Raw genomic sequence first — 24,186 nt, 5'->3', positions numbered from 1 at the left:
GCGGCAATATGGTTCCTTAACCTCCTGGAAATCGTAAGTTTGTGACTGGGATTCGGAAGAGTTGCGCAGGGCAATGGAATGGCACCATCCTAGGATAGTCAGGAGCAAGAGGAGGCCACAGCCTGTTCAGTGTTAGTCACTTCCTCTGCCCAGTGTACTGCATATGCAGCCATTCTAGCGCTTCCCACGTCGCAAGCTTTCTGAACACACCTCCGCTTGGTAATTAGTTTCTTCATGAGTTCCTATTTTTGCAGTCACTTCTTTATATGTTAGAATCCCTTCAGTAATAATCCTGTGAGGACATTTAAGTTTTTTGAGATTTGGTCTCTATAGATCAAATTATCTGCGAACCTTCCTCCCTCGGGCTCCAGATGTAGGCATTAGTCAGTAGCCATCGCCAGTCTTTGAGAGGCCCCTATTTAGTACAGATTGGCCGTTGATTTCAGCAATCTGTCTTCACCTCCGGTGGAATTGCAGGTGTGGACACACAGTTCCGTCTGAAAGTGGGGGTAGTCTTATTTTATTCTAGTGTTCCCACTGTAGCCCAGACTGACATGGAACACTACATAATCCTCTTGCTTCAGCCTCCCAAGGTGCTGAGATTGTAGGTGTGCTACACTGCATCCGGCCATCAGCAAAATAGCAAGTCTAATTATTTCTGGCTTTTGGGTGTCAAGAAGACACTTGTAATAAACAACTTTTCTAATACATAATTTAGTAGTGTGGGTTTGTTCTTGGAATAACATCTATATTGTAAGTTTAGATTGAGGAGTGCAACCGATGACTTAACAGTTCCAGTCTCACCACTCAGGTCTAGCTGCTATGGCTGTAACTCCAATTCCATGGGATCTGCCATCCTCTTCTGGACTTTATAGTATAGGAACCTCCGTTCCCAGATACATACACACACACATAATCACATAAATCAAATCTATTTAAAATGTGTGATAATCCCATCACTAGGGAGGCAGAAAATTACCACAAATTCAAGACCAGTGTGGTCTGCATAGCAAATTACAAGCCTGTAGGGAATATACAAGACTATCTCAAAACAATAACATAAGTTTGGGTAAACTGAAATGCAGTTGAAGCACAAGTTTCAACAATATTCTAATCTAAAAAAGTAAGGAATTCCAGAATAGTAATAAATATTTTATGAATTAAAAATGAAGGACTTTTAACTGAGAGGCTGGGGAAGGAACTGAAATTTTAAAACTAACTGTAGGACTGGAGAGATGGCTGCACAGTTAAGGGTGTCCAGAGACACCCCTCCCCAGGTTCAGTTCCCAGCACCCACACTCACAGCTGCCCATAACTGTAGCTCAAAGGCATCTCACATCCTCTTTGGGCCTTTCCCCTCACCAAGCCTGGGGCACATACATAAATAAAACCAAATGCTAAGGGAGTTAGAAAAAGGGTTCTTTCAGAGGGCTCAGTTTCCAGCACCCAGTTCCAGGGGCCTGATGCCCTCTCCTGGGTCTATTGGCATCAAACAGACACATGGTACACACAGGTAAAACACAATATACACATAAAATAAAAATAATATGAAGTCGGGCATGGTGGCCCACACTTTTAATCTCAAGACTCAAAACAGAGGTAGACAGAGCTTGGTGAACTCAAAGTCAGCTTGGTCTACACAGGGAGTTCCAGGAGAGCCAGAGCTATACAGAGAGACAATATCAAATAATAATGAAAAATGAAGACTTGGGAGAAAGTTAAGACTTCACTCAGGCCTTAGCTATTTCAATCAGCTGCTCTGAGCAGCTTTGGGAAAATGGTAAAGGTTAAAGGTGAAATGCCAAGAGTTCTATAAAGGGTCACTTCCCAACCATTAGCCATTCTAAGATTCTGGCACATAGGTGGGAAGAACAGTCTTGCAGGCTAACTGTGCTGTAGAAATAGCAGGTGCTGTAAGAGGTGAGGCTCATTTTTCAGTTCCTCCTGAAAGAAACAGAACCCTGAAATAGGGATCAGTTCAGTTCCCAACACCCACATGGTGGTCCACAATCATCCATAACTCCAGTTCCAAGGGATCCAGCATCTTCTGGCCTCCATGGGTGCCAGGCATTCACACAGATGCAGAAAAACACCCATAAAAATAAATCGTAAACCAAAACAGGACAGTGTGGTGAGAATCGCTTATTTTACACAGAATTCCAACCACTCTATCTCAAGACCATAGCAGGCAGGGTGTAGTGGCATGTATCTTTAGTCCATGCACATCTCTGTGCATTCAGGCCAGCAGATTCACAGGTGAGACTTTATAATAAAACAAAAACTGGAGCAGAAAAATGTAATGGGTCCCAATGCCTTCTCCTAGGTCACTTTTCACAATGCTAGCAGTATGGGGCCTGTCATTAGAAGTATCAGATGCTCTCTAACCAGAGAAAATGATTCTAACAAGGATGTCACATGTTGCCCTAAATAACTCAATTTTCTCCTGATTTTTTTAAAAAAGTTATTATGTGCATTTGTGTACACTCAAGAGGACAGGAGAGGATGCTGAATCTCCTGGAGCTGGAGTTACAGGTGCTTGTGAGGCACCCAATGTGGGTACTGGGAACTGAACTGGAAAAGCAGCAGGTGCTCTTAACCACTGTCTCTTATACCCTGGGCTGAGTATGTAGCTGAGTATGACCTTCATCCCAGTTACACACTTCAACTTCTGACCCTCCCTCCTCCACCTTAAAGGGGTAGGCCACCATATCTGGCTTTATTCTTTTTTTTATTAATTTGGATGCAAAAGTAGCCTCAGAGTGAATTCTGAAGATACAAAGCAGAGCTGAGGCCAGAGCCGCTGACCATCAGCTCTCTTCCAGGGAGCGCTGGCCGACTTATTGCCTGCCTTCTCTTTTAAGATTTATTCATTATATGAGTACACTGCAGCTGTCTTCAGACACACCAGAAGAGGGCGTCAGATCCCTTTACAGATGGGTGTGAGCCACCATGTGGTTGCTGGGAATTGAACTCAGGAAGAGCAGTTAGTGCTCTTAACCTCTGAGCCATCAAAAGAACCATCAGTCAGTCCCCAAGTTCACAAGCAAGGTAAAACTTGGGATTCTTTCTGTGCAGCATACAGAAGTTCAGCCTGGAGTACACATATACACACCACACAGAAACCCAGATAGAAATGCACACACACCCCACACAGAAACCCAGTAGGAATGCACATACACACCACACAGAAACCCAGCCAGGAGTGCACACACCCCACACAGAAGCCCATAGAGAAGTACACACACACCACACAGAAACTCAGAAAGGAGTAAACATACACACCACATAAAAGCCCAGACAGGAGTGCACACACCCCACACAGAAGCCCAGCCCTGGTCTACATAGCTAGTTCTAGCCCTGCCAGGGCTATATGGTGAGACCCTGTCTCAATAAAATAAGTATAAAGGTTAGATGTGTTGAAGCTCTAGCTCAGTAGTAGAAGTAGAGTGTGCACCAACACACATGAGACCCTGGGTCTGAGTCCCAGCATCCTCCTTGCAGCCCCCCAAAAACTTAAATTAGTAAAATTTTAAAACAACTTTAGAAAAATAACAGCCCTTATGGAGAGCTCAGTGCAGAGAACTTGCCTGGCATGAAAGACCCTGGATTCTATGCCTAGTGCTACATAGAAAATTATACCAATGAACTTTAAAACTAGCTCATTTCCAAGCATGATGGCAAACACCTGCAACCCCAACACTGGGAGGCTAAGGCAGGAGGATTGCAAGTTTGAGGCCAGCCTGGGCTACTAGGCAAAACTCTGTCTCAAAAAAGAAAAGAAAAACCTAAATTAAGAATAAATATAGGCTTAATAAAGACCCCTTCCCTCCAGCTGGGCTACAGGATGTCTAGAGGGGCCTATAGGGATGATGAGATACCTCAAGATCTCACCAAGGCTCAGACAATCTGGTAGCTTTAAAAGGTCTTAGCACTAAGGCAGGTGGTGGCATACACCTTTGATCCCAGCACTGAGGAGACCGAGGCAAGCAGGTATCTGTGAGTTCAAGACCAGGCTGGTCCACAGAGAGAGTTCCAGGACAGCCAGGGTTATACAGAGAAACCCTGTCTCCAAAAACCAAAACCAAACCAAAAAGACAAGAAAAGGATTAAAGGTTTTAGCCTTGCTATAGCTCAAGAGAAAAATTACAGGTTGTGGGTAAAAAACCAAATTACTGTTATGTGCTTGGCCTTAATAGGCTGAAGAAGAAAAAAAAATGGTGGAATGGTTAAAATTAGTTTTCTCACTCCAAAATTAGTAAGTACAGATCCCTTAGCTTCTTACTTCAGAAAGAAGTTCTCAGACCTCAGCTAAAAATGGCTCCCCCACCCACCCCATCAGTCAGGCAGCCAAGTACACCTTAAAGGCAGAGCTGACCCATCAGGTTTGAAAGCAAGAGGCAGAGAATAAGATGTCAGAGTATTTCTAGTAAGACTGGAGACACAGAAGACTAACTAAAGTCAATTTAAACAGCCTCAGAAGAGAGAAACTAGGTCTCATAAAAGGAAAAAACAAAAAGGGAAAGAAAAAAAACCCCACAGCATCCATGGATGGGCACGTAAGGAACAGAGCAGTGGATCAAATGCATGGAGATCCTCTGAGATGGGCATCTGACCCACAAGGACTGCGTGTCCCCATATTCCCAAAGCAGTTCTACATGGAGGTGCATCTTCCCCCAGACTTAAGTGAGACAGGAACCCAACCCAGCCTCAAGGATCCAACAGTCCATGGCCATATCTCTTTAGCTGTCCCTCTTCCTGAGGCTCCACTCTGGCAGGATGCTCTCGTTTTACCGCCAGGCTCGATTGAGGAGTTTCACCTGTGCCAGTCTCTTTGTGATCATGGTGGCAAAAACCAGGCCAAAGAGGACGCTGCTGATGAGCACATAGTCGTAGTCATCTTTCAGGACATCAAACTGTTTGGATGGGTAAACACGAGTTTGGTAAATATCCAGACCGTAAGCCACAACCTGAAAGACAACCAGAATGAGAACTGGGGAGTGAAGACAGCCAGTGAGCCACAGCACCTCAGACTCAGTCAGGAATGAGAGGGGATCCTCAAGCACAATCCCAACACTGCAGATGCCACATGGGATCACTCACCAAGCATGTGGACTCCAGGCCTGAGGGCGCTGTGTAGATGCCTCGCATCCGAGAGACTGTCTGGTTATAGTTTATGAATCGCTCTGCGTGGACCTGGACATCTGGAGAGTACGGGATCAGGTTCTCTTCTCTGCAAAACACAGGTAGGAACAGGGAGTCTAAAAGCTGCTATAAAGGGTCTCTCTGTTCGCTATCCTTCCTGGGATCCAGGTACTAGGACACACACTAACCCTGAACCTCCTCTGAGGCCTACTTCAGTCAGACTGTTACAAATACAGCAGCTGAATGCACAGTGAAGGGCTGTAAGGAAGGCTGGTTGAAGAATAAGGTTAAGCACCAGACTCCTAAGTTGTTCAAATTTGGTAAGAACACATAATACAAGCCAAGCAGAAGCATACACCCATTATTCCCAGCACTTAGGAAGCTGAGACAGGAGGACTATCTCAAGTTCAAAGTTCTATACCAGCTTGGGCTACAGTGATTTCCAGGCCAGCCTGTGCTACAATGAGATCCTGTCTCAAAAAAACAAAGAAAACATCACACACATGGCCACCACTGCACACCAGAAGAAAGTCAGGCCATTTTTAAACCAACACACTGAACCACTGGCAACTCCTGCTCTTCACACAACTGCCTCAGTCTGATTCATTCTCAGAAAGGGTGGGGGTTCTTCTAGTTCCACCCTGTCTCTTGCTTCAAGCCATTTTCTGTTCCTCCCACTGCCTGCCCTTCTGGATTTCCCTAAGGGAAAAGACTTCAGGGTACTAGGAAGGAGACAGGCAGAGATTCAGGAATTCTAGGCTGCCCTTCCTCACCAGCTTCCCTTCCTACGTCTTCACCCTTCACTACTCCAGATGTACAGCCTTCAGACTCAACAGGCATGACTTCTGAGCCGTGGTGCTGTTTCCTCTGCCTGGAACATTCTCAGATACTCATACAGCAAGAACCTAGACCAACCAACCACTTTCAGATCACCTTTCCCAAGGATCTTTCCATGCAGGACCCGATATCAAATTCTTCCACACACATCCCTGACACCCTCACAGCTTTCTGGACTCATTTTCCTCCTTAGCATTTACCAGTAAGTAACACCATTCACTTAGCTTGTTATTTAATGTCATTGTCCACCCAAACACCAGCTCTCAGAGGCAGGGTCCCTAGCATGGTAGACTGAGCACTACCATTTTCCGTGGATTCAGTCCTGACAGAGTGTTTTTTTTTTTTTTTTTTTAAAGATTTATTTATTTATTTATTTATTTATGAGCACACTGTAGCTATCTTCAGACACACCAGAAGAGGACATTGGATCCTATTACAGATGGTTGTAAGCTACCATGTGGTTGTTGGGAATTGAACTCAGGACCTCTGGAAGAGCAGTTAGTACTCTTAACGACTGAGCCATCTCTCCAGCCCCCGACAGTCAGAGTCTTATGCCCACAATTGTCTCACCTGCTTTGTTCTGTTGGGATCTCTGGGCGCCGAGGGTCCAGCAAGGCCTTGGGGAGGGAAAGGATTGCTCCAGAAGGCAGCCCAACTGCACGGGAAGAGATGAAGATTTACATTTACCAAATCCTGGATGAGGCCGGTTACACAGAAATTTATAATAAAGTTAAAAGTTAAGATAAAAAGCATGTCACCAAGGTCATGTTAAATAATCAAAAACAAAATGAAACCCCTGGAAACAGTAAAGCACTAATATACATGGGCATGGGTGACAGTGCCTGACATGAAGATGCTGGGTTCTTCACACTGTCTAGTTAGCCTGAGGCCATGTAGGCTGCTGGGTAATACAGCCAGGAATGCAGAGGAGCAAGCATTAGACAACAGCATTTCATAATGGTGGCCAAAGGTCACATAATGTTTAGAGGTAGCTCCCTCCTGCTTGACAATAGTAACACTAGGTATCTGTAGAAGCTCAGAGCCCCAAGTGTCTTGGGTAAACCTGAACAGGTCCAGGAGCCTTTCAGTCTCCCACTGAGTCTTAATCCCAGACTACACCGAGTGAACTCTCGTTTCCACACAAGTATGCACAGGCTATGTTAAGAATGATGTGGGGTGGGGGCTGGAGAGATGGCTCAGTTGTTAAGAACACTGACTGCTCCTCCAGAGGTCCTGAGTTCAAATCCGAGGAACCACATGGTGGCTCACAACCATCTGTAATGGGATCTGATTCCCTTTTCTAGTGTGTCTGAAGACAGTCACAGTGTAGTCACATATATAAAATAAATAAATCTTTTAAAAAAGAAAAAAAATAGCAAGGGGTTGGAGGAGCACTGGAGAGAGTACAGTGGTTAGAGCACTAGTGTCCTTCCAGGACTAGGGCTCAATTCTCAACTCCACATGGCAGTCCACAACTACCTGTGACTACCTGTGACTTCCACTCCAGTGAATCCAATGCTCTCTTCTGGCCTCCCTGAGCACCAGGCATAGATGTGGTACACAGAATACCCATATACATAAAATAAATTCTTAGGAAGTTAAAACATGTCATCAGGACTGGGCACAGTGGTGCACACTTTTAGTCCCAGCACTTGGGAGGCAGAGAAGGTCACTGGGGTCCAACACCAGCCTGTCTACATAGTGAATTTCAGGACAACTAGGGCTATGTAGAGACGCTAACAAACAAACCAAAACTCAGGATACTGGGCACTCAAGAGGTGGAGGTGAGAAGATTCAGAGTTTGAGGCTGCCTTGGGCAATATGAGATCCTGTCTCAACAACAAAGACATGAAGTCAGGTGCAGAAAGACAAGTTCCACACTTTCATATATGTGTCTGTGTGGTGTGTGTGTGTGTGTGTGTGTGTGTGTGTAGGGTGTGTGTGTTGCAGTCATAAAAGTAGAAAGAGGACCATAAAAGAAAAGGCAGAGATGGTGGGTAACTGAGAGAGCCTGGGGAAGTCATGCTGTATGGAGGTAGAAGAGGGACTCTGTAGAGGGAGGGAAGTGGCCAGCAGAGGGGAAGGGCATACAGAACAAAGACATAGCTCTATGAGAATGCCTGAGGGAAACTCATTACTTTGAATACTAACCTAAAAAATGTATGTAGCTGAAATAAATGACATTGGGGATGGAAGAAAGCACCAAAGAAGGAAGTGGTTCATGACTCCAGGACTAAGCAAAGGCAGGCAGAGCTGAACTAAGCAAGCAAAAGCGGAGCATCCTCACAGCACAGCTTCACTTCAATGGAAGCCCTCCTCCCAACACTCACTGAGCAAGTGCCGGCTGGTGATGCCCCGCTCGGTGATGGTAGCCTCCATGGCACTGATGGAGGAGGGGAAGATGTAGGACTGCTGGAGAACCTGTGGCAGCTGGGGTCGGTCTAAGGAGCTGAAGGCAGTGGCATTGTACTGCTCAGTGCCCTCGTAGAGCTCCAGAGCCGTCAGCTCATTGCGCCGAGCCTTAGAGTTCCAGTACTGGTACTGTGAGCAAAAGGGGAGGCAATTTGGGTTTAGTGTCGGACCTAGAAAGGGAATGCCACTCACGGTAGCTACAGACCAGGGAGGGAAAGACCCAGCTGCTCTCTGCTTTTTCCTTGTTGCAGTTTTATTAACTTCCATTACTAACAGCTTTGTCCAGGTTGTCCAAAGTTGTCCATGACACAGGAATAGCCTTTGTTCTCTAGGAACAGCAGCCAAGCTCTGGGTGCTGATGAGGTACACTGTACTGAGTTAGCCCCGAGGAGGTCACCACTCTCCTTATTTCACAGTGCAGCCAGAGAGCTCACAACATCTGTTCAAGGACCTTCAGTCAATGGAAAAACGGAACAGCCCAAGCATTCAGCCTTAAACCCCAGGCCCCATCCTGTTTAACCCCATGCTGTCTACCAGGGCTGGAATCTTAAGAAAGCACAAAGTAGTTGCTGTTTCTGAAAGGGACCTCCTGAGCTGCTCTATGTCCCTGGCCGTGAGTCCTTACCACCACCCAGTTCTCTGAATGCACAAGATGGACCGGGCCCCTCGCCTTCTTCTGCACAGAGGAGTGAACAATACGGCCAGTGACACCGTCAATGAGGAAGATGCCAATAAAGGTGCGCTCATGGTGGACATCCGTGCTCTCCGTCACCACAGCCAGCAAGTTGGGGTTCAGACTCTGGGGAGAGGAACCACGGAAACATGTCATGTACTTGGTTCTCCTGTGAGCCCTGGAGCCTGAAGCCAATACGGAGCCTGGCAGATGACCTAGCACTGCTGAGCAAAACAACTCCCTATGTGGTCTCCAAGAACTGGGGCCACAATGAATGCCTAGTGTGTCCCTTAGTCCTCTCAGAAACCCTATGCTGCACCCAACTTTTCCTTCCACTATGTGGGGTCTGAGGATCAAACACAGATGCAAGTGCCTTTGTCTGCTGAGCCATCTAGCTCACCACCACTTTTTTTTTCTTGAGTGTCACTACGTAGTCCAAACTGCCCTTGAGTTTATAATCCTCCTGCCTCAGTCTCAGAGTGAGAATTAAGTGTGCCACCCTCCTATATGGGCTATAGTTTGCAACACACAAAATGTCACAAAACCTATGTGAAATTTCCAAAGGACTAATTAACCTTTAGCCCCAGAAGACTGTTGTCACACCTGTACTATTAATAAAACAAGCAGCTAATGAGCACCACAGAGAGAAGGCAATAGCTCAACAATGCCCAGATCCCGAGGGGGAAGGACATATGTGTAGGCTGGGCACATAGCGTGATGAGAGTACTTTTCCTGGCATTACTGAAGCCTGAACCCATATACAGCACTCCACATACATGCCATGGCACATGCCCCATCTCATATATACAAAATAAACAGTGCAATAATGTAACATAATAATATAATAAAATATAATACTTATCAATAATAAGTAGGGCACAGTAGTCCATGACTTAAATACCAACACTCAGAAGTTAGAGGCAGGGTGCGTTCAATGATATTCTGGTCTACAAAGTGGGTTCCAGGCCAACCAGAGCTACATAATGAGACTGACTCATTTAAAAAACAAAAAAACAAAAAAATCTAAAAACAATACATGTTAATAAATAAAACCCAGCCTTTCCGTGCCTGGGTGCTGCACCATACCTTGTAGAGCACACTTCGATCCCCCATCACCCGGCCCTGGGAGTGCACGTGCTCACTGCTGCGCTTCCCCTTCACCTCGACGACCCGCTGCACTTCTGGGGGGATGGTCAGCTCCCAACTCAGTTCTGTAGTGAGATCCTAGGGAGGAGCAAGAGTGCTTGTAGACGGAGCTAGGCCAGGGCCAGTCAGAGGCCTCCTCCATCAGGCACTTTTGGAAAAAACTGTCCAAAGCACACATTCTGGTGTACTGCACTTCAGTCAACGCTCAATTCAAGCCTCATGCCCACCTCCCTCCTCAGAGAAGAATGACACACCCTTCTTGGGCTACCAGATCTGCACCAACTCCAAAGCACTTAGGGCCATGTCCACACAGCAGCTGCCCACCCGCATCAACAAATGGGTGCATCTGAATTGGGCATTAGGGCCATTCTTTAAGCAAACCACAGAAAAACCTCAGAGCTGCTCCTCCCCTACCTTTCGAAGCCGATACCCACTGAGTCGCCCCTGCTCTGCATCCACCAAGTAGAAGAAGATGGAGGGGGCAAGTTCATGCAGCTGTCGCAAGACATTCCGAGTAGCTGGGAAAGCTGTGACCTTGAAAAACCCACGAAAGTTAAAGTCAAGTTCAGAAACCTTGAAGCCCATTTCTCAAGAGCCATTAGTGCTTGCCCACTAAAGAAAGCTTTAAGCATGAAGCAGTAAATCATAAAACAAGTCACTGGATCTATTTAAGGCTTGAATATGGCTCTGTTAAGAACCTCAGTGCTGGGGGCTGAAGAGTTAGTTCAGTAGTTAAAATCATGTACTGTTCTTCCAGAAGACATGAGTTTAATTTCTAGTACCCATATCAGGAGACTTATAACCATCTATAACTCCAGCTCTAGGGGATCTGATGCTTCCAGCCTCTGTAGCTACCTGCACCTGAAGTGCACATAAGAACACATAATTCAAGTAATAAAATCCATGGCCAGGTGTGGTGGTGAGCACTTTAGGAACCCAGGTGCTGATGGTAGCTGACAACAAACAGGCTGTCTGGTACATGCACCACCTTGGTCCCAGCACCTGTGTCTGACACCCCAGGCTACGGCCAGCTCCACACAGAAGACTCCATTCTCCACAAGACAAAGTACCTTATATTCATCATCCACCAACAGCAACACCTTGGCATAGTCTTGATCCATGACTGGGAGAAGCAAGGACTGCAAGATAGGGCGCTTCAGCACTGGGGGAGCTACCTGGCTCCACTTGCCAAAAATGGGGTTGAAGACAAACAGAGAGCTCATTCCTGTTTCCTGAAATGGGAAGAAGACAGTTAGATTCCAACACACGGGGAGCACACACCTTCATGAAGATGACAGGTCCCAAGGTTAATGTAAAGAGGAAAAAAGCTGGGACTGCTTCCAGCTCCAAGTCTAACTAAGAACTGAGCATGCCAAAGAGCAAATCAAAGCCAAATACCAGGCCAGGGATAGTGGTACATACCTTTAATTCTAGTATCCTCATATCTCTGCAAGTGTGAAGCCACTTGGCTACATACCTAGCTTCAGGCTAGCCAGGGCTACATAGCGAGACCATGTGCCCCCAAAACCAAGTCAAGCATAACTCAACCATCTAATGATTGCTGAGTGTAAAAGAATATCTACCAATCCCTACCTCAGAATACAGACAGAACGGATCCATGAAAATCCATTCAAATTCTGGAGGCAGAAATCAAAATGGCTTTGTGATTGTATAATAGCCTGCTTTCTCGAAGAAAGAAAAAAGACACTCAGCTACCAGGGACAGTCTAAGGAAAAGCGCTGGTGAAGGTGGATCTGGTTCCTAGCCAGTTCCACATCATAGCTGGATGGTTCCTCCACCCAGGCCAGAAACTGGCAAAAACAAGACTTCCAACCCAAGAGCTTCTCACTGAATGCCCAAAACATGGGAGAAATTTCAGTTGTGAAATACACAAAAGGCAACACACTATGGCTGCAGTCCGTGTGGCTGGCCTCACCTTGTCCTTCACCAGCAGCGTGCACTGGGGTGGGTGGGGGAAATGGGCAGTAGTCCTCTGGACCATCAGCTTAAACGAAGAGTCTGGCTTAACATTGGGCAGATACTGTTTCCAGAGAATGGTGCCGGAGCTGCTCTCGATGCCAAAGAGCTACAAGAAAAACAAATACTGACTTGTGACAGAAAAAAACTGAAGAACCAATTCTATCCTTGCAAACTGGAACAGAGCAAGCCTGCGCCTGCGCCTGCGCCAAAGGTTTGCTCCCTCAGGCTCATGTGCTCACCTTGCCTGAGGCTGTTACCATCACCATCATTTTCTGCAGGTTGAACTCATCTCTAGCCAGTGTGTCAATGTTGATCTCATTCTTAATCTGGCTTCGGGGCTTCCGAGCATCATAGAACATTTTCCAGAGGTGGGAAGTCCAGGCCTGGAGCAAGATGAGCTGGGAAGACAGGCGTTTCAGGAACATCCCCAGCAAGCCATCTGGTGTCGGGGAGGAAGTAGGGCACTCATCAGACTAGGAGTCCAGCAAAAGATGTGTGCTTTCCCAGGAGGGACCACTCCCTCTCCTGAAGAGCCTTCCAGTCAGTCACACTCCAGGCAGTCAAAGGTGCCAGCAGTCCCACACTCTGGTACAGCCATGCAGAATCTTCCAAAGCCTCCTTACCAGGCTCTTAGGACTTCTCCTACCTAGAATCTTGTAATAGGAGACTAAGAGGTAAGAATCAGCCATGCAGGACGCAGCCAGGCTGGGACAACCAAAGGCAGGCAGAGAAGTGTGGGCCTCAGGTGCAGCAGGAGCAGGTGTGCTCATGAATGATGCTTCTGTCTCCCACTACTTCATTATACTTTGCTAACCTGTTCCCAGCATCCCTTTCTGCAATCTGTTCCTAAGGCCATCATTCTTCACTGTTCCTGACTCCACTGGTGAGGCATCTCCCTGAAAGTGACCAGCCTTAGAGACTTGACAGATGCAGGATACCATGGTAAGGAGGAAGGTCTCAGCATAAATTAAAATCCTAGCTCTAGTGGCTACTGCTGTGCGACCCTGAGAAATGTGCTTAACCTTTGTGCCTTTGACATTAGATGTCATGTAACCCAGAGCCAGAGGCAGAACATTTGGCATATAAAGAACAGATCATTTGGCCTATGGTCTACAGTGCTAATGTTAGTATGTGGGAAGTGCTCATTAAGGGAATAATCTTTGCTCATCTTTTTTCCACCAACCACAACTCAAAGAGAGACAGAGTGGCAAGTCACAAGCAGAACAGTCCACACATACACAGTGTTTTTCACTGATGCAAGTCAGAAAAACACATAACCAAATGCCAGCCATGTGGGCAAGCAAGGTGTAACAGGCAGCAAAAACAAGATTTACCTTGAATCGCTGGGTCCAGCAGCAGAAACAGATAGTAAAGTTAAGTTAATTCTCAGTTTAAGAAAATGCACCACACCTAGCAGTGTACCTGACCTAGAAGATGCCCTCAACAGCTGCCTTCGGGATCTGGGTGAATGGGTGAAGGGCGGGGAGGACAAGACTGGACTGGAGAGACATGAATCAAGCTCATCAGATGACCATGGATGGAGCTATTGCTGACTCAGGGAGCATAGGGCTATCTCCAGTCATGTCTCTTTAGGCACATGTGACAGTGGGTGAAGGTGAGTGAAACGGAGCCTGACGTTAGGAATCTGGGCAATGATACCTACTATTACACTAAGCAAAGACGGTTTTGCCTCAGTATCTTTCACTAGAGGCACTTAGCAAAAGTGTGGCTGCATAAGCCATGGGGCTGAGATGCACTGGAAAATGGCCACAGGATTCCTTCAGAACATCTGGCTGAGTCCAGAAGCCAGGGACACAGTAAAGTCCATAAACCCAGCTAACCCTCCCTGAAGCAGCCTCCCTTGATTCATACCTGCCTTCTTGCCAAATTCTCCTTCCAGCTCAGCCTGTGCCCCAGTCAGGGGGAGATCCACCATCTCCAGGCACACGACTTCTGCCAGGGACTCCTCTCGGCTCCATAACACCACCTTCCCGGCTACAAGGAATCAGTTTGTAAGAGCTCAGCTTAGCTACCAGCCCCAAAGAAACTCTTAGAGGTAGCTCAGCGTTCAAGTCTTATGGAAAAGATCTGATGAGGTCAACAGTCAAGTGAGAAAGCTTCAATATCTCCGTGCATACCGCTAAGGAACTCGGCAAACTCGCAGGGTACACTTGCTTGAACCTTTCCCAAGCCTGAACACACCCCTCCTCCCACCTCCACCACAGTGGCTGAAATTTAAAGCAGGCAGAGACACACATGGCTGCATGAGGCACTTACCAAGCTGCTGCAGGAACAGCTGCAGATGGTCCTGTGTCTGCACCAAGACCCGGTAGCCCACCGAGTCATCCTTCTTCAAGAATGCCTGGGTGTACAGCTATGAGCAAACAGTAAGAAGCCAAATTACTCCAAGGTATCAGACCCCAAGATTCAAAGGGTTGGGAGTCGGCTGAGGTCCAGGCCACAGCATGACTCAATGTCTAGACAATACAGTGATTATCTGGACATCAGTAGGAAAGCACATTCTCTTTAGAGCCAGCAATGAGCTGAAGCTCTCTCTAATGTGCTCATGAAGGGCAGCAAGTATTTGACTCCCTTCATGCCTCAGTTGGACCCAACAAGGTGAGCAGAAGGCCAGGCCAGGACTTCCAATTTTAGGAACAAAGAGGCCCCATCCCAGAAGCTGCGGGACACAAGTCAATGTCCCCAGAAGAACACTGGGTAAGATTATTAGTACATCTAGGGAGTCAGTCTGGAGTCTGAACCCCAGCAGTATGTCTTACTAGCTCAATGGCTCAAAATGCCCTGAGCAACCAAAACATTTACAAACCAGGTCAGTAACTACCAATCCACAAGGCTGCCAAGAAGCCCTATGAATTAACATGTAAACAAAAGCTAAGTGCAAGGCCTCGCATCCACCAAGAGTTGGGCAAAGCAGCAGCAGTGGGGCTGGAGAGTCAGAGCACATATTGTTCTTGCAGAGGGCCCAGGTTCAATTCCTATTACCAGCTGGCAGCTCACAACCGTCTGTAACTCCTGCCCCAAGGGATCAAGTGTTCAATGTAGCCCATCCCCAAGGACATGAAGCCCACAGAACGGAGTAGAAGGCCAAGGCTATCTTACCTGCTCAGGTCGAGTGCCCTTCTGCTCCAGGCTGAAAGAAATTGAAGTGTCTAGTAGCCGCCGACCTGTCTCCACTAAGTACAAGTTAATAGTGTAGGTCTGGTTGAAGCAAGCCAGAGAGTCCTAGGGGTACACACAGCACAGGCCAACAATAAAGTCCCCTAAAGTATGTCAAAAGACAGTATAAACCCCCTAGAGAAGAAATAGTCCAGAAGAAGACATATGCAAAGTCAAGAGAATAAAGCCTACAGAAGAAGCAAGGTTGCTGAGTAAATGAACTACGTCACAACTAGTGTGCATCTGAGAAGGGAACCAGAAGCTGAAGGGGGGGGGGGGGGCGGCTGCATCCTTTAATCACAGCACTTGGGAGCCAAATGGCTAACCTGGTCTACAGAATGAGTTCCAGGGCAGCCAGGGCTAACAGAAAAACCCTGTCATGTAAGACCAAAAAAAAGGAAAATAAGGTCAGGTGTGAACAAGTGCTGTGTGTGTGTTTGAGAAGGTCAGGTGTGAATAAGTGCTGTGTGTATGAGAAGGTCAGGTGTGAACAAGTGCTGTGTGTGTGTTTGAGAAGGTCAGGTGTGAATAAGTGTTGTGTATATGAGAAGGTCAGGTGTGAACAAGTGCTGTGTGTGTTTGAGAAGGTCAGGTGTGAATAAGTGCTGTGTGTATAAGAAGGTCAGGTGTGAACAAGTGCTGTGTGTGTGTTTGAGAAGGTCAGGTGTGAATAAGTGCTGTGTATATGAGAAGGTCAGGTGTGAACAAGTGCTGTGTGTGTGTTTGAGAAGGTCAGGTGTGAATAAGTGCTGTGTGTATGAGAAGGTCGGGTGTGAACAAGTGCTGTGTGTGTTTGAGAAGGTTAGGTGTGAATAAGTGCTGTGTGTATGAGAAGGTCGGGTGTGAACAAGTGCTGTGTGTGTTTGAGAAGGTCAGGTGTGAACAAGTGCTGTGTGTGTTTGAGAAGGTCAGGTGTGAACAAGTGCTGTGTGTATGAGAAAGTCAGGTGTGAACAAGTGCTGTGTGTGTGTTTGAGAAGGTCAAATGTGAACAGTGCTGTGTGTATGAGAAGGTCGGGTGTGAATAAGTGCTGTGTGTATAAGAAGGTCAGGTGTGAACAAGTGCTGTGTATATGAAAAGGTCGGGTGTGAATAAGTGCTGTGTGTGTTTGAAAGGGTGCCAAAGCTCTGGCCATGCTCATCCTGGGAGGGAGCCAGTGTGTACAGGGAACAGAGTCTTTCCAGATATGAAGAAAGGGAAAGCTTGGGATATGAGGCCTCCTGCCATGCACTAAAGAACACTGCTGGGCTCTACCAGCTAGAGACCCCAGAGGGCTGGGGAACCTGAGACTCAGAGAAGGAAGTCAGGAAGAAGAGATTCCTGGACACCTCCTCGAATTGCCATAAGAAGGAACAAGACAGGCCATTTAGCTGACAGTACTTGGACCCCACCTAAAGCTGAGATCTCGAGAGGACCTGCTAGCCTCAGTTGATCTTGGCTTTCTTGAGTGGCCTTCTGTATTCCCAGGTTTGCCACACCACGCAATGCGACAACCTGCCTGCTAATGCCACACCCTACCTGTGCACCAGATGTCTCAGAAGTGCTCACCACAGACCCATCTCCAGCACTGCCAGGTTTTTGCTAGAGAAAGGAGATGAGAGAACCCTCAGCCAAAAGGTTGCTTCCCAGAAATTTCTGTCTTCTTGGCACAGTCTTAAAGAAAATCTTACTTCTCATGGCCCTCCCCACAAGCCTGTGAGCGCATAACAGTCTGAGGAGAGTAAGGTAGCCACATTGGGATCCTGTTCCTATTGAGGAGGAGACTCTGTAGAAAGCTGGAGAGCTGAGAACTCATCTGTCTGTGGCCTCCTACCCGTGAGCAGGTGAATGGACCGACACCGACTGTCAGGGTTCCCACAGAGAGCAGGATGCCCATGGGACTGAGCTGTCACCCGTGGGACTCACCACTTCAGTGCGACAGGTCATGACTGCAGCCACTGTCTTCTCCCCTGTAGTGGCGAAGCTGACAAGGGTGGCCTGTAAGGAAAGTGAGATAGCAGCTCCCAGACATTGGGACTTAAGGCAAATGTGTCAGAAGTTCTGCCTCCTACCAGCTTTGTCCCAGAAGACCCCTCTGGTCCTAGCAACCGCTCTTCGGGCAGTTACCTGGGGGAAGTTTTTGAGCAGAGTCACGGCACCGTGGTGGTAGTGCAGTAGAGCGTAGTGGCCCGGGGACAACTGCAGGAAGAACTGGGCCCGAGAAGGAGCCACTGGGCTGGGCTGTGTGGGCAGCACTTGGGGCTGGAATCCACTTCCAAATTCTAAGTCAGGAGACTAGGGGAGGCAAGAAGAATGGTGAGAAACTTACCCCTCCCCCTCCTAGACCATCTGACCAGGGTGTTGTGCCAGAGCAGTTCTCAACTAGGGCAGATGGCTCCAGAAGGTCCTATTCAAGGTCCTCAAAAGGAGCACGGCTTGTAGCTTCTGACAACAGGTCAGCCATAGGCTGACCTTCTCCCTTTTGCTGTCATAGCTCAGGAAAGCATGAGCAACGTCACTGGGAAACACTGCTTGTCCCTAAGCATCCTGCCAGCCCTCCTCCACCCTACAGCAGGTAACATCTCAGACCAAAAGAGCAGCCTCTCACCTGCAGGGGAATCTTCCGCAGTTCCCACTCTGTCTCCAGGGCCAAAGTGTGGAGTGACTGTGAGCTGGGGTCAGGGCATACCAGGACAGCCTCATCTACCACACCACAGGCCCCAGTGAGGTGCTGCAGCCATGGAGTCCAAACCCTGACCTGTGGAGAGATTTCACAACAGACTCATGAAGATCATCATGGTCCCTCTCAGCAAATCAGCAGAATAACTGCTGGAATTCCACAGAGGCTCAAACTCAAAATACATGCCTGGCCAAGCAATGGTGACACACCTTTAATCTCAGCACTTGGAAGGCAGAGGTCCATGAATCTCTGTGAGTTTGAAGCCAGCCAGCCTGGCCAATACAGTGAGCCCCAGGAGATCCAGAGCCTGAGGGGCCACAGGGGTTTTTCCAGGTTGTACTCCCATTCTTTCATATCTCCCTTAGAAGCTCTTAAAGAGGCAGTACTTAGGTCTAAGTAGCTCTTCTGCAAGCCCAGAAGAGCACCGTATATTAACAAAGTGCTTTAAACACATGCTGAGGACAAGCTAGCAGCAACAGATGGGCATCAGAAACTCAAGCTGCTTTTGCAGCTGCCCTACCAAGTTCCTTGGACCCCCCCATGGAAAAAAGGCCTCCATCAACTCCTTACCACCCACAGGAGCCAGATGCCCTCTGTACCTGCTGAACAATCTCTCCATCCTCCACGTTAAACTTGACGATGTTCACGTGGCTGAAGGGAACGATGCCAAGGGCCCAGACTACCCCAGAGCCATAGGAATACACCATCTGGTAGAGGATGCTGTCACTAAGGGAGGGAAGAGTGGACAGGGTCACAGCTGAGCCCTTAGACCTGAGCTTTCCCAAGGGCTTCCAAAATCAAGCTGCCATTTCCTAGTGAGATGTCACTAGCTGAAAAGTCCCAAGTGGAGTTGTTTAGCTCACACAACCTTGCTTTGCTTTTTTTTTCCCTCTGCGGGGGGAGGTTCTTTGCTATCACTGTTTGCAGTGTGAAGGATCAAACCCAGGACCACACAAACACTAGCCCCACTACCCTACTACCCAGCCCCACCCACTACCCAGCCTGCTCCAGCCTTACTTTTGTTTTTAATTTGAATTTCTCATCAACATGCTCAAACTGCTATCACATATATAAACCAGATGGCCAGCTTTTTCTAAGTGGCCGATGTGACACGCCTGCTTGTATGTGGAGCACCACACCAAATGGCTGAGTAAGGTTGTGGATGTAGGTCCCATCAGTAGGCCAGACTCATGGATGTTTACTTAGTTCTCTAGAATATTGTGTGTGCGTGCGTGTGTGTGTGGGGGGGGGGGGGCACACCATCATACTCAATTAGGATTTTGACCCTTTTTTTTTTTTTTTTTTTTTTAGGAAGGCTAAGAATCAAAGGCCAGGCAGCTATGGTTCTTTAATCCTAGCACTTGGGAGGCTGAGGCAGGAAGATATGTAAGTCTGAGGCCAGCCTGGTCTACAGAGTGAGTTCTAGGGATAGCCAGGGCTTTATAGAGAAACCCTGTCTCAAAAAAACCTAAAAGAAAAAAAAAAAAAAAAAAAAAAAAAAAAAAGGAGGCAAATGCAGGGCCCTGTGGGTGCCAGGCAGGCTCTGCTGCCAAGCCCATCTCCAGCCTAAACTTTAGCAATTTCACTGTGGAAATGATTGCAAGTGGCTGAAGCCAGTACCTGACCTCTGCCCACCAGTTTCTTCCTAGCTTTCATGCTTCTAACCCCCAAAACCTCTGGAAACCACTGTGAGCCTCCCTCGGCCGCTCCCTGTAGTTGGAACTCTTACCATGAAGAAAGTATCAGACTACTGTGAAAGAGCGGCAGAAAAGCCGAGAGCCCTGCGCACTGAGCAGGAGCAGCTCCCTCGTGTGGCAGCTCTAGTGCCCCAGTTTGAATTTTCTCCACCCTTCCAAGTACACTCCAAGTATGTAGCCACAGCCTTTCCACTCAGACCCATGTTCACAAGCACACCACTCCCACGTGGTGCCAACAGGAAGGTGCTTGGCCAAGCACCCTCAAGGAGATAGAGTATTGTAGGTACTGGGACAAGGCAGTCATCACTTGGGAGGAGATAGCCTTACCTTTCTGGCAGATGCTCCACCCACTTCAGATGCCCACTGGAAAGGTGATGGAGGGTAAGAGTCGTCTTCTTCAGAACTGCAATATACCTCACTGCCTCCTGTAGGCCCACCAGTCCAAGTGCCTGGAAACTGAGCATAGGTGTGGTGAGGACTGCAGCTGGAGTGGCTGCCCCACTGCCGCCTCTGGTGCTGCTCACTGAGTCTGCTGAGTCAGAAAACAAATGTACCTAGATCCCAGTACCAGTTCCGCTTAATCCTGTCTCTTGAGAATCTGCCTTGCAACCACTCAGGAGCACTGCTCTCCTTCCGGTTACATCTTCCTCTCCCAACCAATCCTCTAGCATGCCCCCATCAGCCAAGGCTATCATGGAAAGCTTAGAAGGGTGTCCTCAACCTGATGCCAACTATCTCAGATTTACAGTGTTCTCATCACCCGTGGGCCACCAAATGCTAATCAATTCAACTGCTATCATAGGACACATAAGTGAAAGTCAACAAGCCCACAGATTAATCCCAGCAAAGATAAGGCAGTGGTCCAAGCTCTTCTCTCACAGAGAACTAAACTATGGAGTTTCAAGCATGTTGGCACAGCTCTGCAATCCCAGACCTTGCAAGGTAGAAGCAGGAGTGTCAGAAGGTGAAGGCCAGGACTGTCAAGATGGCTTGGCAGGTAAAGCATTTGCTGAGCAAGGCTGACAACCCAAGTTCAATCCCCAGAACCAACCAAAGGTAGAAAGAGAGAACTGGCTCCAAACCTGTTCACTAACCTCTTCATCATGTGGCATGCATACTCTCCTTCCCACACACATCACCCCAAGACACACATACATAATAACAACTAAAATTATTTCAAGTCCAAAGTCACCCTCATCTACATAGCTACTTTAAGGACAGCCTGGGCTATATGAGATCTATCTCAAAGCAAACAGACATAAGCAACAGATAGCACAGCATGCAAAGCCTATATATTAAGATTCAACAGTGCTCAGGAACAGAATAAACACCGTGTCTAGTACAAAGCTGTGCATCTAACAGGTGATCAATTAGCGAAGTCCTCCTAATTCATAGAAAACCACTTCTAAACTCTTTTTCCACAATCTTGTTTGCTCAGTGAATAAACACACCTGTGCTACAGCAAGCAACTCAAGAATGGGCATCTAAGCCAACTGTGGTGGCACACAAATCCTAGCACGTGAGAGGTAAAGGCAGAGGGATCTCTTTTGAGTTCAAAGCCAGCCTGATCTATGTATTTCCATGATAGCCAGAGCTAGAGAGGCTCTGCCTCAAAAAAGGGTGAGGATGGAGGGGAGGAAGAGGAGCCACTGGGATAGAGAAGGCACTGGCCCATCTTCCAGCATACCTAAATTCAATTCCCAGCACCCATATGACTCACAGCTGGCTGGTAATCTAGTTCTGGGGATCCAATACCCGCTTCTAGCCTCCAAAGACACTGCACTCATGTGGACCACAGATATACAAGTGGCCACAGCACATATACATACGAAATATACATAAGAAAAAAATTTTAAAGGCTAGGCATCTATGACTCTTCAGTGGTCTCTGGGGGAGAAAAAAAAAAAGTCCCAATGGCCCAGAGTTGTTGTCTATCCAGGTCCCTTCCCTCAGCCACCATGATGCACCACTTCTTCCCTACCTGCCACTGTCCAGAGTTATCTCCCAGTTCAGGCCCCCGATGTTAGTCTCCCAAGAACGCATGATGCGCCCTCCATTGGACACAGTGATTGCATCTGGAAGAGATGAAGACCACGACCATACTTGACACTTGCTCAGTTGCCTCATAAGGGGCTGCTTCATGACCCCGTCTCCAGCTCACCTTGTTTCCTTAAAGCACCTCTCCTCCCTTCCCCATCAGACCCATACTAAGCAAAGAACCAAGAAATGAGAGATGGAGCTGAGCCCACAATGGAGACCAGGAGGGCTCCACTTACCTTGTCCATGGACCAGCATGGCATCCACAGCTCCTTCTGCTGTGCCCTTGTCAACATGGCGCCACACTGAGATAAGAAAGACATCGCTATGACTGACTGTGACTCAATGAGACCAGGAAGGGACTGTGACCTTCATGCACAGCATTATCTAACTTTAATTAGGAGATGACAGGGGTAACACTAACTGCTGTAACCTAGACCCACTAACTAGACAGTAAGGGAGGAGGAGAAGGAGAAGGGGCTCAAGAGACACTGCTTTCCCCATCTGGGGTCTCTGCCCCTCCAGCCCACTATCACCCCATCAAATACATGAAGGAACAATAATAAGATAACAAAATCCACCCAATTCTTAAGAAAACAGTCTATTAATTCTCTTCACTAAGCTCTTAAAAACAATCCTCTCTTCTCACTAACAAGCCCAGCAGCCAGGATAACTCAAGGGTTGTCATTTAAGCCTTTACGGCAAAACAGGACAGATGTAGCTTTTGCAGTGTTATGGGCCCTCAAGACTGAGGTAAGCGTGGGTCACTCAGATTCATCCAGTCAGCTTCCCGCCCCGAAGCCTCCATTCTCCAAAGTCCACTCACAGATCTCTCCAGTCCGAGAATTTAATGCCGCAATCACATTCTTCTCTGTGGCCACAACCAACTTCTTGGATCCTGAGGAAAACTCCAAGGAGGCAAACTTGATCTTCCCAACATACTGCTGTCTCCTGAGGGCCAGTGAAGAGGAACATCAGGGCACAGAGACAAACGGCCAGTTCACACCAGCACATCTTCCTCATCGTATACAAGAAATGTGTGCTAATGAAGAGCTCCGAGCACACACAAGATTTCTGCACAATGTACTCAGGAGCAAAAAGAAGATAAGAGAGAACTGCCACCAAATGTGACAGATAATAATAATCTTCCCGCTACATGTAACACCTACCTACTGACGCAACACCCCAAAGAGTCCAAGGCCTAATTAATTTTTAGCTGCAACAAATAGACTTCCAGGGGCACAGGTGCTTGCGCATTGCTGTAATGAGGAAACACTGCTGTCTCAGGCACACTGAGGGAGCCTGGCATTTAGACTGTGTCTCTCATTTAAACCACTGTGTTGTTCGGTCTGTTTTTAAAGAGCTTTGGGGATTTTGTTCTGTTTTGTTTTAGGATGTATTTATTTATTTTATGTATGTGAGTACACTGTCCCTATCTTCAGACACACCAGAAAAGGGCATCCAATCCCATTACAGATGGTTGTGAGCCACCAAAGTCCAGAAAAGCTAATGACTGTTGAGACCATGACCCAAAATGAACACCTTAAAAAAAAAAAAAACTACTGATAGTTGTCTGTCAATTTCCCCAGGAGCATACAACGGTTACATGACCAAATATTTATTCAATCTGAAATAAGATCTGTCTGAAGGAGGGGGTGAGCGATTGAATGTCGGACTGATAAGTTTGGAGAGGAAGAAGCCACACTTTGCCCAGAGAGTCAGTCCTTCAGAGAAAAAAAGTGTCACTTCAGAACTTGTAAGACAGGAGGTCTAAGTGACACCAGTTAATTCTAGAAGGACGAAAGCTCACTGAGTGCTAGTGACCTCGGACCCAGGAGATCACAAATCTGACAGCCATGAAATCGGACATGACAGGAAAGGAGGTAACTAGTGACCTCTGACCAAAGCCCTTAAGGCGTGCCTAGGTGGCAGGGCCGCCTCCAATACGGTGAAGCATGCACAGTCATAAACAAATCGGCTTGAGAGTTCCCTCCGTGCCTAACATAAATAATGCTCTTGGGTTGACGTCTTCAAACTCTTCATATCTGAAAAAGGGACGCTCTCGCTTTCATTCTGCACAGGGTGCAACATTCATTCATTCACCTCTCCCTTAAAGCAACCCCTCCCCCCCGTAAGTTATATGCTTGGTCCTCCAGCTCCATGGCAAATCTCCTTCAGGTTAGCAGGAGGGAGACAGATGCTGAGAAAGCAAACACCAACTTCCCAGAGAAGCATCACCCGTACGCACCAGTCAAACTTGCCCACTTGGTCTTCGTAGACCGCGGCCACAGGGACAAGCAACAGCACAGCACAGACCCAGAACCCGGACGCCACAGCGGCCGCCATGACTGGAGCCCAAGCACCGCCCGCCGCCAGCCCAGCATGCACCGGGCCTCAAGCCCCTCCCTCCGCAGAGCCATAGAGAG

The 24,186-nt window shown here is 47.6% G+C and overlaps 1 protein-coding gene across 1 annotated transcript; it reads right to left on the bottom strand.

The window, feature by feature from the left end:
- Positions 1 to 1,001: 1,001 nt before the first annotated feature.
- EMC1 (ER membrane protein complex subunit 1) lies at positions 1,002 to 24,144 on the bottom strand. The gene is made up of 23 exons (XM_080921058.1): positions 24,009 to 24,144; positions 22,587 to 22,711; positions 22,000 to 22,065; positions 21,705 to 21,798; positions 20,051 to 20,179; positions 18,626 to 18,752; positions 17,955 to 18,104; positions 17,474 to 17,641; positions 17,273 to 17,344; positions 16,886 to 16,948; positions 15,311 to 15,433; positions 14,468 to 14,564; positions 14,063 to 14,185; positions 12,430 to 12,629; positions 12,147 to 12,296; positions 11,281 to 11,442; positions 10,625 to 10,744; positions 10,151 to 10,288; positions 9,017 to 9,190; positions 8,310 to 8,520; positions 6,550 to 6,634; positions 5,101 to 5,230; positions 1,002 to 4,967 (listed from the first exon to the last, which is right to left on the bottom strand). Exons 1-23 carry the CDS (start codon positions 24,104 to 24,106, stop codon positions 4,788 to 4,790), a joined length of 2,985 nt encoding a protein of 994 aa, XP_080777184.1. The 5' UTR covers positions 24,107 to 24,144; the 3' UTR covers positions 1,002 to 4,787.
- Between the last annotated feature and the right edge of the window lie 42 nt (positions 24,145 to 24,186).

Source organism: Micromys minutus, assembly GCF_963924665.1.
Source record: "Micromys minutus genome assembly, chromosome: 9".
In the NCBI taxonomy this organism is placed as follows: domain Eukaryota; kingdom Metazoa; phylum Chordata; class Mammalia; order Rodentia; family Muridae; genus Micromys; species Micromys minutus.
The sequence above is the reverse complement of the archived record's forward strand: the minus strand, read 5'-3'. Positions and strand labels throughout refer to the sequence as shown.

Bases quoted from the DNA above. Each gene is read 5' to 3' on its own strand.
- EMC1 (XM_080921058.1), bottom strand. From the start codon at position 24,106: ATGGCGGCCGCTGTGGCGTCCGGGTTCTGGGTCTGTGCTGTGCTGTTG. The intron at 22,066-22,586 runs GTGAGTGGACTT...TTCTTATCTCAG, and splicing joins TTCTCGGACTGGAGAGATCT to TGTGGCGCCATGTTGACAAG. The intron at 12,630-14,062 runs GTATGAATCAAG...CCCCGACACCAG, and splicing joins AGAATTTGGCAAGAAGGCAG to ATGGCTTGCTGGGGATGTTC.